At 33.4% G+C, this 15,776-nt stretch overlaps 2 protein-coding genes and 1 non-coding gene across 6 annotated transcripts; 1 reads left to right on the forward strand and 2 right to left on the reverse strand.

Moving 5' to 3' along the window:
* Window positions 1-757: 757 nt before the first annotated feature.
* LOC115954293 lies at window positions 758-6,516 on the reverse strand. 4 transcript variants are annotated; one of them, XM_031072210.1, is made up of 8 exons: window positions 6,209-6,516; window positions 5,622-5,984; window positions 2,884-5,429; window positions 2,369-2,638; window positions 2,129-2,209; window positions 1,812-1,923; window positions 1,662-1,728; window positions 758-1,124 (listed from the first exon to the last, which is right to left on the reverse strand). In XM_031072210.1, exons 1-8 carry the CDS (start codon window positions 6,282-6,284, stop codon window positions 1,088-1,090), a joined length of 3,552 nt encoding a protein of 1,183 aa, XP_030928070.1. In that variant the 5' UTR covers window positions 6,285-6,516; the 3' UTR covers window positions 758-1,087. The 4 variants fall into 4 exon arrangements, 3 of the variants coding, with proteins under 3 accessions (XP_030928070.1, XP_030928071.1, XP_030928069.1); XM_031072211.1 differs by having other exon boundaries at window positions 2,884-5,420; window positions 5,622-5,987; XM_031072209.1 differs by having other exon boundaries at window positions 5,622-5,987.
* A 138-nt stretch (window positions 6,517-6,654) lies between these two features.
* Window positions 6,655-6,726, reverse strand: TRNAP-UGG. Its single transcript has one exon. It is a non-coding gene; the product is annotated as a tRNA-Pro (tRNA).
* A 457-nt stretch (window positions 6,727-7,183) lies between these two features.
* LOC115954294 (F-box protein At3g56470-like) lies at window positions 7,184-9,403 on the forward strand. The gene is made up of 2 exons (XM_031072212.1): window positions 7,184-7,256; window positions 8,321-9,403. Exon 2 carries the CDS (start codon window positions 8,328-8,330, stop codon window positions 9,279-9,281), a length of 954 nt encoding a protein of 317 aa, XP_030928072.1. The 5' UTR covers window positions 7,184-7,256; window positions 8,321-8,327; the 3' UTR covers window positions 9,282-9,403.
* The last annotated feature ends 6,373 nt before the right edge of the window (window positions 9,404-15,776 follow it).

Below are 15,776 nucleotides of genomic sequence, written 5' to 3' on the forward strand. Positions count from 1 at the left end.
GTGATTGCACTCACTTATGGCACTCCAATCAATTGATTGGAGTTCCATACTGCCATTTCTCACAAGGCAGTCTCCAAGTTGCCAACCTCAAATGTCTTTTTTAGTATTTTTACTGCATTTTGTAAGGAGTGTCGATAGGAACATGTACCATAAAGGGAGCAGAGGTCAACTCTAAGCAAGGCTTGGACTGAAACGAAAAAACTAATCTTCTGGTTTTGATAATAATAAATATTACTAGTCTTTAGGTTTTTTTTTTTTAAGTTATTGGCTAAGCTATTAAAGTGTTAATCAGCAAAGGAAAAGGGGTAGTTATAATCAACATTAGCATTCCTCATAAATAAAAAAGGTCTCAATAGCATAATCAACATTAGCCATATCTCTTTTCTCCATTCAATTTTTCAGTTAAAAAACGACATGTAGTTGTTGTATTATCCAACAAGCTCTTACAGCTTACAAGTATGTATATGATAAGCTGTAGTGATGACTATTGTTTGTTTTGTGATTGGTCTGGTCTGGTCTGCTAGGGTTGAAACGTTTTTGTTATATGCTCCTTTAATTTCCCTGGCTTCTTGGGAAGGTGTTGATCAAACTCATCTTCTTGCCTGGCTTTTTCCAGCTTTTTTTTTTTTTTTTGGCTGCGGCAATGGAAAAAATAAAACTGATAAGTTCTTATTACTTTTATTTGATTTGTATATTAATAAGTAAATCCAATTCATTCCTTAAATTCCTTCCTTAAATGAAAATTGAATACAAGAGAAGTACGAGAACATTGTGCTTTCTCCATTTTTAATTCTGTATGTAACAAATATGCAAAAGTTTCTATGATTACCAAAAGAACTCTGGTGAACTTCTGATATATAATTTACAACAAAAATGACCAACCCCTCCCTTTCCATCAGAAAGCTGATTCTACTGCAAGGAATTCTAGCACCCACAAACGCAAAAACCAATAAGGGAAAGCTAAATACATTGCTTACAAAAAGACATCATCATCTTTCCTTGATCTTGGGCTAGAAAGATTTAGATTATCAATGCAATTGCAAAAATGCAATGCTACCATTATAGCAAGTAGCTTCTTGATCATGTGCTATAGAGATTCCTCTTGAAATGTGAACAGCTTATGTCTGTCATAAACAAAATGAAACGGAGAGTTAGAAAAATAACAAATGGCTGAAAATATTCACTGCATTTGCCTGACGTGAATAGCATAAATCCCATACATGCAATACATGTTTAATTAAATCAAAGTTGCTTGGTATTTTCTTACTAGGGCAATTAAGGGCCCTGGTTAATACTTTATTTGGCCTCCAAAGTTATCTGTTGTCTACCATTAACTTAAGTGGAGTACTCATCTTCAACAGATCAAATTTCTGAAGTAATTTGGTGAGACCTTTAGCACTTTATGCTACTCCATGGATTGAGTTGCTGTAACCCCATACTACCAGCTAAGCGCCACTTGGACTTAAAAAAGTGCCTGGTTAATCATTTGTTCATTGAAAAGCTTTTAAAAGCATGAAAAACATTTTCAAGGTGGATACTAGCTAATGATGAGTTGGTGTGAACCAGATTTCTAGAGCCTGTGAATGCTAGATTCAAACTCAAACCCCAGCCTGCATATGCACACTTCAATATTACAATATAGTTGTCATACCAATACCAACCTTTCGTATTCCAATTTCTGAATAACTATTCCATTCAGTAAAAGCTCTGAACTGTAAACTGCTGCTCCTGCAAGAACAGGTGGTACTATATGTCATTTACAACAACTCTATTATTTGTTTTATAGAAAAAGATGGATGATGGATGTATACGTTTCTGAAGGAAAGGCCTACAGATTGCATGATCTTCTTCACAAGAAAGAATCAAAAGATCATCTAGGATCTTTTCATCCTTTGCTGGAAATACTTGACTTCTCTCCACTGGCTGAGGAGCAATTTATCAGAAACTCAGTAAAACATCAAAGAGGTAAATAGTACATAGAATATCATTGCATCTGTGAGATGCAGGGAAAAAAACAGAAAACAGATCATAATATAATTTAACTACATTAGGACAGGCACTACATTGCTACCAACAATGAACTAATAGATGCTAGCTTTGGATTTACACATATTGACATATTACATACCTGGCCATGAACTGCTTTGACCAAGCTTGTAATCATTTCTTTATCAGGTTTTATACTTGGGGTAATGAGGACTCTGTGACCCTATAGGGAAGAAGCGACAATTGTAAAGTAACGATTATCAAAAAAAAATTTGTAAGGTAACAGACATCAGCATGTAAAAACAGCTCAATTGACAAGACAAGAGATAACCAATTTGCAAGCAGGGCTCTATCTGGTTAGAGCCAATTGACAAATGCCTACCTTTAGAAGTGGATGTTGGCTTGCACGAGTTAGTGAGACAGGCATGCTAAAGCCAATTTCCTTTTCCTTTTTGGTATCCCTCAGAATGTAATTTTTCTCATCAATGAAGCAGCTTGCTTGTCCACAGCTCTCTAGCCATAAATGTGTCACCACTGGTTTTCCAAGAGCAATGGCTTCCAACATATTCCTTGTACGTGCAAATTTGTCAGCTATGAAATGTGTGGCATCCCTGCAACATGACGCAACGGATATGCCCAGTCGTCCTAGGATCTGCCAGAAGAAAATAAATATAAGTTAAGACATGAATTATGGTAATTTCACAAGCAGTGTACAAGTGTTATGGACATTGTTTTTGTTAGTTGCTTCAAGGGAACCAAAACCTCCAAATTTGATAAAATGAACTACTTCAAGAGAGTCCAGACCTCCAAGTTAGACTAGCTAACATTTTGGGATTTAGAAAATCATGAACAAGTAAATACAAAAAGCATTTTAATTGAAAAGCTTCCAAGATCTACCTTTTTCTGTTGCTTGATGATATTGTTGTCCAAATGCTGGCTAAACAAGACTCGAACAAATGCCATATCTCTTCGTCTTCTTGAGTCTTTCCATGTAATCTCAGGTGTTGACTCAGGGACACCCAGTCTTAAAAGCTCTTTCAAAAAGGATGATTTTGGTAGGTTTTTGTTGCATGGTTTTTTGTGATAATCATAATATATACAATTGGATGTTGCCACATTTATGCCCTTGGCGGAGCTAAATGTAATAGTTTTTTCTGAACCAGATGGCTCAGTAGTCTTGTTTGATAACACCTCCAACTTATGGTTCTTTCCTGCACCACCAGTTGATGATGTAGAATCTTTCCCATTTAGACTTCTAGATTGCATAGATGCCCTGGCTCTGCACAAACCTCTAGGAAATACTCTTGTATTGATGGCATCTGATTCACAGTTTGAAATAGCACCCACAGAACCTGGTTCATCAGTTTCTGTAGAATGCCGATGTGTGCAAGTATATACTGGTGAATTTGCTTTCCCCTTCACTTTTTCAATGCCCTCTGACCTTTTTTGACTTTCAATACAATGAAGATTTCTGTCATTTCCATCTACTGTTGTGAGTGGGGCATGCATGTTATTAGGTCCACTTGAATGTCTTCGCACACTACGACATGTTCTTTTCCCTCTTGGATATCTCCATGGATTTGATCTTAAGGAATTGTTTATGGCAGTGACTTCTTGAATCGACTGATCATCTTGATTCAATTTGCTGTTTCTAGCTTCGCAAGATGAACTGAAGTCCAGTTTGGAATATTCTCCATCAGCACTCAAAACTTCAACTGGATCAACTACTACACGGCTCCTCTTTCTTCTGTATTGAATTATAACACCATCATTTATCCTTTCTCCTAGATTCTTAGTCCTTATCAACTTACCCTCTGACATCCTTTGGCTGTTTCGGTGGGCAACAGGACATTGATTCATACACCTCCTGGACTGTCCATTGGAAAGTGAGATATTTTCAACTGACACAGAAGAACACACATCAATCTCAAACTCTTTAAGTTTGGTACCTTCCGAAGATGCCTTTGCCTTTCTTTTAACAAATTGATCTTTGTGATTCAATTTGCTGTTTCTAGCTTCCCTAGATGAATTGAAGTCCAGTTTGGAATTTCCTTCATTGGCTCTCAAAACTTCAACTGGATCAGCAACTACACGGCTCTTCTTTCTTCTGTATTGAATTATAACATCTCCTGGATTATCTAATTGATTCTTAGTCTTTATCACATTACCCCCTGACTTCCACTGCCTGTTCTCGTGGGCAATCAGAGAAAAATTCATACACTTTCCTTGGGACTGTACTTTGCCAAGTGACATATTTTCAACTGACAGAGGTGAACGCACATCAATCTTAAACTCTTTAAGTTTGTTCCTTTCTGAAGATCCCTCTGCCTTTCTTTGCTTATTAGGCTTAACAGATCCTCTGCCTAAACTTTCAATTGCATCACCAGAATTTCCACTGTTTAACTGTCTCTGATCAGAGGACTTGCCTCTTCTCACTTTTGTTGTTATTGCCAACTCAAGATCTAACTCCTGATTTACAGACTGCTTCTGAAATGAACCTGAACTTCCTCTACTAAATCTTCTAGCAGAACGCTTTCTTCGCATTGTTTTTCTTGCTATGTCTCCTAAATCAAAACAAGCAGTCTCTTGGAAGGACGAATGTCCAAAATGAGCTTCATTCTCATTTACACCTCTTGTAGAATGAGCAAGGGTGTTTTCTGGACTTTGATAAGCATTACCATAACTGTCGCCTGCAGGGAGCCCATATGCTAGAGCTTCCATAGCTTCAGCAGCCACTTGAGTGTTAAAACCAATATCAAACATGTCAGATGTTTCTCTTTCCATATCGCTAGCTTCCAACTGTTGTCCTTTTAAGCTAGCATCTAACCGATCCTGTAATTCCTCAACAGGGTTATTTTCAATTACTTGTAATGTCCTGTTAATCTCTTTTGAGCAGAATAAGGCAGATCTTGAATCAGCACAAGTTGAATGCATCATTTCCTTACTGAGATTTAGGAACTCATTGTTCTCTTTGCCCTCATGAACTAAGCTGCTACCTTGTTTAATGTGAAGATTCCTGGTGTCCTGATGACTTGTCACTGATTTCTGCCTGCAACCTCCAAAATCAATAGATGCCTCCATCCTTTTGCTAGCAATTTCATCACCTCCATGCTGATCACTATCAGTCCATTCAAGGGCTCCTGTTTTTACAATTGCGGTTCCAAGTTTAATTCTCTTTGCCAAACTTTGAGTTCCTTTTGCACTGAATACAGGAAGTGATTTCTCCCTAAAAGTCTTTCCATGGCCAACACTTGGAGACATGCCAACATTGTTAGATGACAAGAAGTGATCCACAAACCTGAGTGCATTGGCTTCAGCTGTCTCCCCAGGTTCCTGAGAATTGATGTAATTCAATCTAGCAAGGTTGTAATCACTTGGAAGTGGATGAGATAGATCTTTTCCCCTACCAGTGCTCTCAAAATTTATAGAAGATCCTTTATTCCCTTCAAACAATCCACAGAATAGTTTTCACAAAATTGCCCTTTTTTTTTCTCACAGAAGGATTAAAGAAATGCATATACATGTAAATGTAAGTTCATTTATAAGTTATAACACAACATGAAGACTCAACAATAGCCATAAATAACACGAAGAAAAAAAAAATACTATTTCAGATAAAACTAGTGGACACTAACCTGCTCCAAATTGTTCCTGGTTGGAGACATTTGATGCCAATGCCATGTCCACTCGCTTACAAGGCGAACTGAGCTGCCCCTTCCACAAGTCCATCACATTCCCTTTCAATCTTCTATTGGCTTTACCATCCAATACGCCATTAACAACATTAACCACTTTACTTCCCTGCACTCCCTCATCCTCGCTGTCAAGCACCACCTCTTCCTCATACTCACATACTGCACCCCCAATCCCATCACCCACAACCTCATCATCAAAAACAAGTTTCTCCAACTGGATTTCGGCTAATGGACTATCAAGCACAACAGTATCTTCATAAGCCACAGCATACCCAACTTCTGTCACATCATTAGCTTCATTTCCTACTTTTGTACCCAAAAGAAACATCTCATTACACAAACTAACACTACCATATATTTGTCTACTTTACCACACAAAAATCACGTTATTATTAAAAAAAAAAAAAAAAAAATTATTCTACTGTTTAAGACATGGTTATTTTACAATTTCCCATTTTCAATCATTTGATCAAAAGCAAAGAGCTGAAAAATCAATAGAGAAAGAGGAAAAAAAAAAAAAAGTTTACCAGATGGTGGTGATGATGGGGGCTGAGGCTGAGAGTCAAGAATCTGAGTATTGCTAGAGTCGCTAACATCAGCCATTGGGAAAATTTATGAACTATATATACATTATTTTGCTGCTAAATTTCCTTACCCATCATAGGATAGAAGAACAAAAAAGAGTGTGTTTTTGCATCTGGGTCACTCTTGAATCTTGATTAGCCCAAAAGTAAAAGAAAACCACAACAAAACATGATGAGAAATAGTGGAAATTAAACAGGGGTTTAGGAGATTTTTAGGGGTTTGGAGGGGAACTGAAAAAAGACAGTGGGAAAAGATTTGGGAGGGAAATTGTTTTTGTGATATTATTCTATATTTTATTCATAAAAAAGTAACAACAAAACGACATCGTTATGAGCTAAAAAAAAAAAAGGTAAAAAACTTGTTGAAACAAAAAAAGAAAGGTTTCGGAGGGGCATTCCGAGAATCGAACTCGGGACCTCTCGCACCCAAAGCGAGAATCATACCACTAGACCAAATGCCCTCTTTTGTTGGTACTTCATTTCTTATTATTATTTATACATTAATGAAGTAATGAGGTGGTCATTTCAGGTTCATTAAAATCCACAACCAGTGGGTCTCACTCTCACATCCGATTGCATTTGGAGTCTAATTTAGCTTTATATATATTCTCACGTAATGTATTTTGATTTGATTGGTGTTAATAAAAGTGAGGTTATGGGATATGATATGGTCTCTTAAAAAGATGTTTTCAATCATAAAAATAATAACTGATCAGTACGTTATTAGATGTGTTAAAGATTGTGAAAACTACCTAGTATTGATCTTTGGAAAATCTGACAGCTGTTAGTGAACTAGTGAAACTAAAATTCTTGTGTGTGTGTGTGTGTGTGCGGGTATATTGGTTTGGACTTTCCCAACACATAAAACAATACTATGTGGTTTAGTATTTTTGCACTTATCACAAATTAACATTGTGATGGCTGATCCTTACTCTGTAAATCTAGATCTCTGTTCTCTTAAGGAGGGGGTTTCTTCACCCCAATCTCCAAGGTAATATAATGCATGTGTTCTTGTTGATTTGTCTTTGTTTCTCTCGATTGTAACAGGTTTATCATAACATGTCATGCATAGATGATCCATGATTATGATCAACAAGTGTACATTTTAAAGTTGTATTTTCACACCCATCTCAAAAATCATGAATACATATACAATAAGTGACATCAACATTTCTGGGTTCTTTTCTAAACAAAAAAGAGTGGCAATTTACCAATCAAGAAAAAAAAGAGTGGCAATTCTGATTGTAATTTTAGTAATATGTTGCTTTGATGCTTGAGTATCCTTCATTCCCCCTTCTTAAAATTGTGTTCTTGACAATATCTGGTATGTTAATGTTTTGTGTAGCTTCAAACAGGATTTTTTTTTTTTTTTGGGGTTAATTAATTGATATATATATATATATATATATCTTGTAAACAATGCTTAGGCTTTGGTTAAATCCTGTTTTGGACACGTTCTCTACTAAACAATATTAGCAATCATAATTAATATAAGGGAATACACGATAATTAGTTTGGTTGTCGTTAGAATTTTTAAGAAACACACAGATATAAAGGGAAAGGGAGATGAGATAAGGGAATACACTCACACGTCAACACCAAAACTGCATGCGGCAGTTAGTGTCGCAGAGCAAATGATAAGCCCCTTCTCAATATCACACCTCACCGATGTGGGATGACTCGACAACACTAAGTATTTTTTTTATTTGAGAAACACACACACATTTTCTATAAGACCATATAACATATAATGAATAATTCATCATGTTGAATGGGCTTTGTTTTTCTGATTTCATTAAATGCCCTTATTCTTTTTTCTTTGTTCTTTCTTTAATTCTTTAATGATGGTGATGATGATGATGATGACCACAATGATATGAGTAGCTCCACCACTAGTGTCCTTTTAAGCATTAGGAAGCTTTACTACTTCTAGGACACTCCACTACATTGATCAGGGTATGCCTGTATGAATGTAAAATTCTTCATGTTTTATCAGTTCCTTTCTTGCTAGTTCTCCAGTAATCTTTTTCTATGTTCTTATAACATATTTAGCAGGCATAGAATGTCCATAGAAACGGGTCTTATCAGGACTACATATGGCCAAATGGCAGAGAGAAAATGGTCTGACCTTCCTTCTGACCTGTTATCACCAATTGCAGATAGGTTAGGCCTAATTGAGCTTCTCAGTTTCCGTGGTGTCTGCAAGGATTGGAAATCTGCTTCTGCCACAGCTTCGGCTGAGATTGAGTCCTTACCAGATCATGAACCTTGGTTTCTGGTGTATGGTTCGAATTCAGAGTGCACCTTGTTGAGCAACTCGGGTAAAAAGTACACCATTAATATCCCAGAATTGAATGGAGCAACTTGCCTTGCATCAAACAAAGGATGGCTTCTTATGTTCCAAGAAGGATCCATGTTCTTCTTTTGTCCCTTCTCTCATGCTAAAATAGACCTTCCAAGGTTCCCTCACTCGCAAGTCACTGACCACGTTGCTGCGTTTTCATCACCTCCTACTTCTCAAGATTGTCTTGTTGCTGTTATTAATCGTAGTAGTGAAACCACATTGGAGTTGAATATGCTTTGTCATGGGGCTAAGGTTTGGACTAATCACAAAGGGTATCTTCCGCGAGATGCCATAAAGACAATCAAAGGTGCTACTTATCATGATGAAGAGTTTTACTTCTTTGACAATTCAGAGAATCTAGTTACCTTTTCAATTGACAAAAGCTGGAATTTCTTTGTTATAATTCCTCGTCCTAAAGATAAATTTCCGGGTATCAATGATCTACCAATTGGTCGTAGGATGAGACATTTTATACATATGAACATGAAGAATGAATTGGGGTTGCCAGAGAATGTTTCCATTTCTACTTGTGGAACACTAGTTCATGATCGTATTGACAAGCTCGTACTTAATGAGAGGATTGAAGCTGCTGAAGATTCCATAAGCTACCAACTTAAAGGGGTGTGGATCCAACCAAGATTTTTCCAAGTCTCTCCAAATCAGAGCTGGTGACCATGAGGACTTATCCCTTTTCAGATTATCTCTCTCTTGCTCTTTTTCAAGTTTTTGTTTAGGCACATTCTTCTGTGTTTTATGGAAGCACTTGACTTTATAGCTACTTGCATAATTATTAAGATCTTTTATGTTGGTGAACTTAGTAAGAAAATTCCAATTCCAAGTGGTAATCTATTAAATTTTTTTTTTTTTTCCCTTTTAAGAAAATATTATAATCTTCTATTGCTAGGCCAAGGGCTACTGACTTGACCTAAAAGCTACTGACTTGACATAAAAGTCAAAAATGTAAAAGCATAAATTCAGAACTTGTTGCAACTAAAATCAAGAATGCTTGCAGTGTTGGTATCATACTATCAAATATAGAAATTGTTCAACTAGCAAAAGAAATGGATTAGCCTATGTATTATTATTATTATTATTACTAGTCACATATCTATGTGATGTGTGAGAATAAATAATTATTTTGTATTGTAATATAATGTATAATTTTTTCTCTAATTTTTTTTTGAAGATAATTTGTTCTCCCTAAAAATTAAACAATTTCTATTTGGTCCAATTAGGTCTATTTTGGTCCAATTCAGTCCACTCAATCAATTTCAGTCCACCCTTCAATCCATTTTAGACTAATTTGGCCTAAAATTGATTCCTTTTGTAAGTTTTCTTTTCAAGTTTAGCTCAAAAATTATTATTATTTGTTTTTAATTTTTTGGTTGAAAAGTATGAAATTTTATTATATTTGGTCTAAAATCTTTAGTTTTGAGTTTAAAAAATACAAAGAAAAATACTAAAATAGACATTAGAAATTTGAAATACTAGTGTATAACCCGTGCATAAGCACAATACAATTAAAAAAAAATTACAATTACACACATATATGGATTCAAATTATACTCTCTCTCTTTTATTTTTATTTTTTTAATTTCTTTTGGATATACATGAGTTTACTCTTTTTTTTCTTTTTTCTTTTTATTGATTTTTGATGATTTATTTATATTAGACCATTCGTCTTTTGCACCTCACTAACTCACCTAGAAAATAAAAAATAAAAAACCTTAAATGGGATACATGGCGCAAAATTAGACAACAATTGGAATCCAATTTAAAACCTAATTGGATTTTCTCTCAGCTTTACCTATTAATATATATATATATATATATATATACGGTTGGGTTCAAGTTACACCTGGTGTAACTCTAAATAATGTTACACCACTCAATAACTTGTTATAGAATTCATATTTTGAAAATTTCATTGTTGAATTACATGTTTTATATGTTTTTAACATTCTTGCCAATTTTCATGTCACTTGAATATTATTTACTATTCGATCTATAAACTCATCTTTTATGCATTATTTTAAATTACAAAAAAATTGAATTTAAACAATTGGTTGATAACATGACTATTAATCTTTGATCACTATGAAAATTTGCAAGCATGAAAAATATACAAAGATAATGTAATCTAACAGTAGATTTGTCAAAATTTGCATTCAATTAAAAAATATTGATTGGTGTAACATTGCTTAAAGTTATACCAGGTGTAATTTGAACTCAACCCATATATATATATATATATATATAGATATAGATGAACCCTAAAAATGAAATAAAAATGGTAAATATTCAAAAGTCTTATTTGGTCCACATTGGTTCTATTTGGTCCATTCTACCCTCTTCGGTCCAATTTGGTCCTATTTAGTCCATTCTTCCACTAAAGCTCTATTCGGTCCAATTCGGCCCATTTGGTCTTATTCAGCCTACTTCAGTCTAATTCGGTCCATTTAGTCCACATTGGCTCTAATCAGTCCACATTAGCTCTAATTGGTCCACATTAGTCCTATTCTGTCCTCTTCAGTCTAATTCGGTTCATCTAGTCCACATTGGCCCAATTCCATCCACATTGGTGTTATTTTGTCCACTTTGGTCCATTCGGTCTACTTTAGTCCTATTCAATCGATTATATCTACTTTGGTTCTATTTGGTCCATTCTATCCACTTTGATTTACTTCAGTCCTATTCGGGCCATTCACTCCACTTTGGTCCATTTTGGTTCTATTCGATCCATTCTGACTTATTCAGTCTGAATTGTTTCTATTTGGTCTACTTCGGTCATATTTGGTTCCGTTCAGTCCATTCTATCCACTTTAGTCCTATTCGGTCCATTCGTTCTTATTCGGTCCTATTATCTCCATTTGGTCCAATTTGGTTCATTCATATCACTTCAGTTCATTTTGGTATCTATTTTTGTGCACTTACATAATGAGAAAAGACATGTTTGGGTTGAAAGCACCTAATTTAAATAAAAATTTATTATTAAAAAAAATCTCAAACTTGTAATAAATAAAATCTTAAATATAGTATTTATTATTATTATGCTTTTGTTGAGTCATATTAATGTAGCATTTTAGTCCACTTCGGTATGGTTAAATTTAAGTGAAAGTGAAATTTAAGTGAAAATCTTTCTAAATATAAAATCTATGAATATATAAATATAATCTTTAAGGAAGTTATTTGTTTGGTTTACTGTCGTTACTTAGAGAAAACCACAACAAAACATGTTATATTTTAAAATTTTTGGAAAAAAGAAAAGAAAGAGATAGTGATGAGAAATAAAAGAGGGTTTTGGGAGATTTTTATCATTATCATTATTATATTAAGGCTTTGCAGTTTGGTGGGGAAGTGAGAAACACAGTGGAAAGATTTGGCTAAATATTTTGTAGGAATATTATGATATTTTTTCTATAAAAATTATTTTAATCATGATAGTTAAAAAAAAAAAAAGGGCATTCGGTCTAGTGGAACAATTGCCCACAACTCTTTTTTTTTTTTTTTTTTTTTTGGAAATTACAACTTACTTACTTATGGTTGGGCCGAAATTTAAGTTGCCTATCTGTGGTTTGAAATTTGATACTTTACTCATTTGAGATTAGCTCAATTAGAGTTTCGTAACCCATCTATGTTAAAAATTGGGTTAAATATGTAATTCTGTTCCACTTTTATGTCTCTCTCCTTGAAAAACACACAAAAATACATAAAAATACAAGATGATAAAAAAGAATCTAGGGGAACATTTGCTTCATGGGATTTCAAACCACATGTAGGCAACTTAAATTTTGATCAAACCTCAAGTAGGAAAAGTGTCGAATTTCAAACCACAGTTATGCAATTTAAATTTTCACCAAACCATAAGTAAGTAAATTGTAATTTTTTTTTTTTGAAACAAAATGACATCGTTATACACTACTCTAAAAACCTTACTAGACAACATATATAGGGTTTTTATATTTTTCCGGACAAGAAAAGTAGTACAGAAAACTTAATGATTTCTTTTGAACACCATATATATACACCATATAATTTTTGTTTTGAAAATATAATTTATAAGTGGATAAAGTAATTTGAAAATTAATAGGAAAGTGATCATATTTTTTAGGCAATGTTTTGGTGGGAGTTAGAGTTGCATTTTTACCAGATTGTCCTGTACTTTTATCTCTACTTAAACATATGGGTATAAGGGCATTTTTGAACTAAAAAAAATGAGGAATCCAAACAAAGGAAGTCCCTTAAATAATAGTATAGATAACAAACAATAATACTGGATTTGGCTCTACAAATATAGAAAACCAAACCTCATCGTTGATGGTTTCTTTGGGTGTAATGGGAGTGTGGTCATATTTTTTAGATAATGTTTTACGTAAAAGTTAAAGAAGCACGTTTACCAAATTTTGCCTCTACTTATACCTAAGCTGTAGGGGTATTTTGGAACAAAAGAAAAATCTGGTTCAAACAGGAGAAGTCCCTTAAATAGTAGTATAGAAAATAAAAACTGAATAAGGAAAAGAAGTTAAAGAGAAGTTTAAAATTTTAAATTTGATAGTAAAGCAATTCCTTAGGAGTTAAACATGGGAGAGTAGAATTCAAGCAATTTGTTAGGAGTAAAATGTGGGAGTGAAATTCAAACGTGTTAAGGTTTTTTTTTTTTTTTTTTAATTTTTTTTTTAAATGGGGTGGCCGGGGTAGTATTTTTTTTACAAAACGTAGGAATTTTTTTTTTTTTCAAAATAAAAATGTGGTAGATAATTTTTTGATAAACGTGGCTTTTTTCATTAGGTTTTTTGTTTTTAATTTTTATCAATTTAAGATTTTAAACCATTTCTTATGATTTAGAGATAAAGATAAGTTTATTAAATTAAGGGTATTTCATTAGTTGTGTGTGTTTTTTTTTTTTTTTTTTTTACTGAAAGTGAGGTTTTTTTTTTTTTTTTTTTTTTTTTTTTTTTAAGAATAAAATATTAGAAACATGTGTTAGAATAAGTGGGTTAGTGGGAGCGTTCCTATTTTGTAGGTAATGTTTTTTTAAATTTATCTAAAATCTTTGGGGGTAATGGGAGTGTGGTCATATTTTGTAGATAATATTTTATGTTGGAGTTAAAGAAGCACTTTTACCAAATTTTGCCTCTACTTAAATCTAGGCAGTAGGGGTATTTTGGAACAAAAGAAAATTCTAGTCTAAACAGGAAAAACCCCTTAAATAGTAGTATAGAAAATAAAAACCGAATAAGAAAAAGAAGTAAACTGGATAAGCAAAAGAAGTTAAAGAAAAGTTTAAAATTTTAAATTTGATAGTGAAGCAGTTTCTTAGGAGTAAAACATGGGAGAGTAGAATTCAAGCAATTTGTTAGGAGTAAAATGTGGGATTGGAATTCAAACATGTTAAGGGTTTTTTTTTTTTTTAATTTGAAAAAAAAAAAAAAAAAAAAAAGGTGGCCGGGGTAGTTTTTTTTTAACAAAACGTAGGATAGTTTTTTTAAAAAAGAAAAAGAAAATAGAAACATGGTAGATAATTTTTTGATACAAAGTTGCTTTTTTTCATTAGGTTTTTTGTTTTTAATTTTTATCAATTTAAGATTTTAAACCATTTCTTATGATTTAAAGATAAAGATAAGTTTATTAAATTAAGTGTATTTCATTAGTTATGTTTTTTTTTTTTTGGACTGAACGTGAGGTTTTTTTTTTTTAGGAATAAAATATTAGAAACGTGTGTTAGAATAAGTGGGTTAGTGGTAGTGTTTCTATTTTGTAGGTAATGTTTTTTTAAAATTTATCTAAAATTTAGGACCTTTTAAATTGATAATTTTACATGTCTATCCCAACTATTTAAGCTTTACAAACCAGATAAATCTAAGGATATTTTAATTAAGGAACCCAAGTGACGTAAAGTTATCTGAGCTATGTGTGTGAGCGTGTGCTTAGAAGCTAGTATCTATTTTTGTTTTTTGTTTTTGATAGGGAAAAAAACAATTGCAACTTGGGGTTGTTTAACTTGTTTTTCTTTTTCTTTTTCTTTTTAAAATAAAAAACAATAAATATATAATTACTTTAAAGAAGTAGATTAATGGAAGAGTGATTCTATTTTGTAGGAAATGTTTACGTGGAATGGAGATATATTTTTATTTCGGCATCTTCAAGTTTTGTCACTGCTTTTTAGATATATGTTTTAGGATATTTTTTAAACACAAAAAAAGACGTAGATTGACAGGGAAAATTATCCCAATTTCTTTCTCTTGTACTGATTTTCGCTTCTCTCCTTATTTCTTCGTCTGTGCCATAAAAGATTAGTCTGAAATTGGATGATAGTTATCAGACTCATTACATGGATAAATGATAATAGAGAATTTATCGCCTTCTGCTTATCAAAAAAGAAAAAAAGAAAAAGAAGAAGAACAAACGCCAATAATTTTTGAGCATGGGGCAACGCTTGTGTCAAAATCTAACCAACCAATTAGATCTAATGAGTGTATCTTGAAATAAAAATGACATAATTCATAAAGGGTGTAAAATGACATAACTGACAAAAGGAACCAACCGAAGAAGTCTGGCATCAAATACTTCCAGTCTTTTGTTTCACTTTCACCCATATGAAGTCTAGCATCAAAACTCCAAATGAGAAACTAAGGTAATCACCATAAATTTATTTAATTTAACAATAAAACCCCAAAAACTAATCACCCACCAAATACAATAATTCCCAATTATTTGAGCCAAAATTCCAAACTAAGAATAGCCCAAGAAGAAGCATAATAAGATGAAGATACCAAATTTAAGTCCTCTTGCGTCTTTACTGTGTACTCTGCTACAGTGGAGAAGCCAGCCTGATCAGTCATTTTACACAACAAAAACTCTTCAACCACTATAGAGAGAGGTGGTGATGGGATCAAGGATTTGCGTAAGGTTTAGTACATGAAGTGGTGAACTGAACTGCTGCTATTCAGGTTGAAAATCAAAAAATTGATAACAAAGAAAAAGGAGAGAGGACAGAAAACTCATAACTGGATAATAAGAAGTGGGGGAGTTTGAATTTCCAGGATAGTTTTTAATTCAAAAATTTTGGTAGTTGTGGTTTGGGAGGAAAACATGGAATTCGCAGATGTGTGTTACTGGGATGAAAGTGAAACAGAGGAATCAGTACGTGTATTAGTGGGAGGTTTA

The sequence above is a fragment of the Quercus lobata genome, chromosome 7 (genome assembly GCF_001633185.2).
Source record: "Quercus lobata isolate SW786 chromosome 7, ValleyOak3.0 Primary Assembly, whole genome shotgun sequence".
Lineage (NCBI taxonomy): Eukaryota > Viridiplantae > Streptophyta > Magnoliopsida > Fagales > Fagaceae > Quercus > Quercus lobata.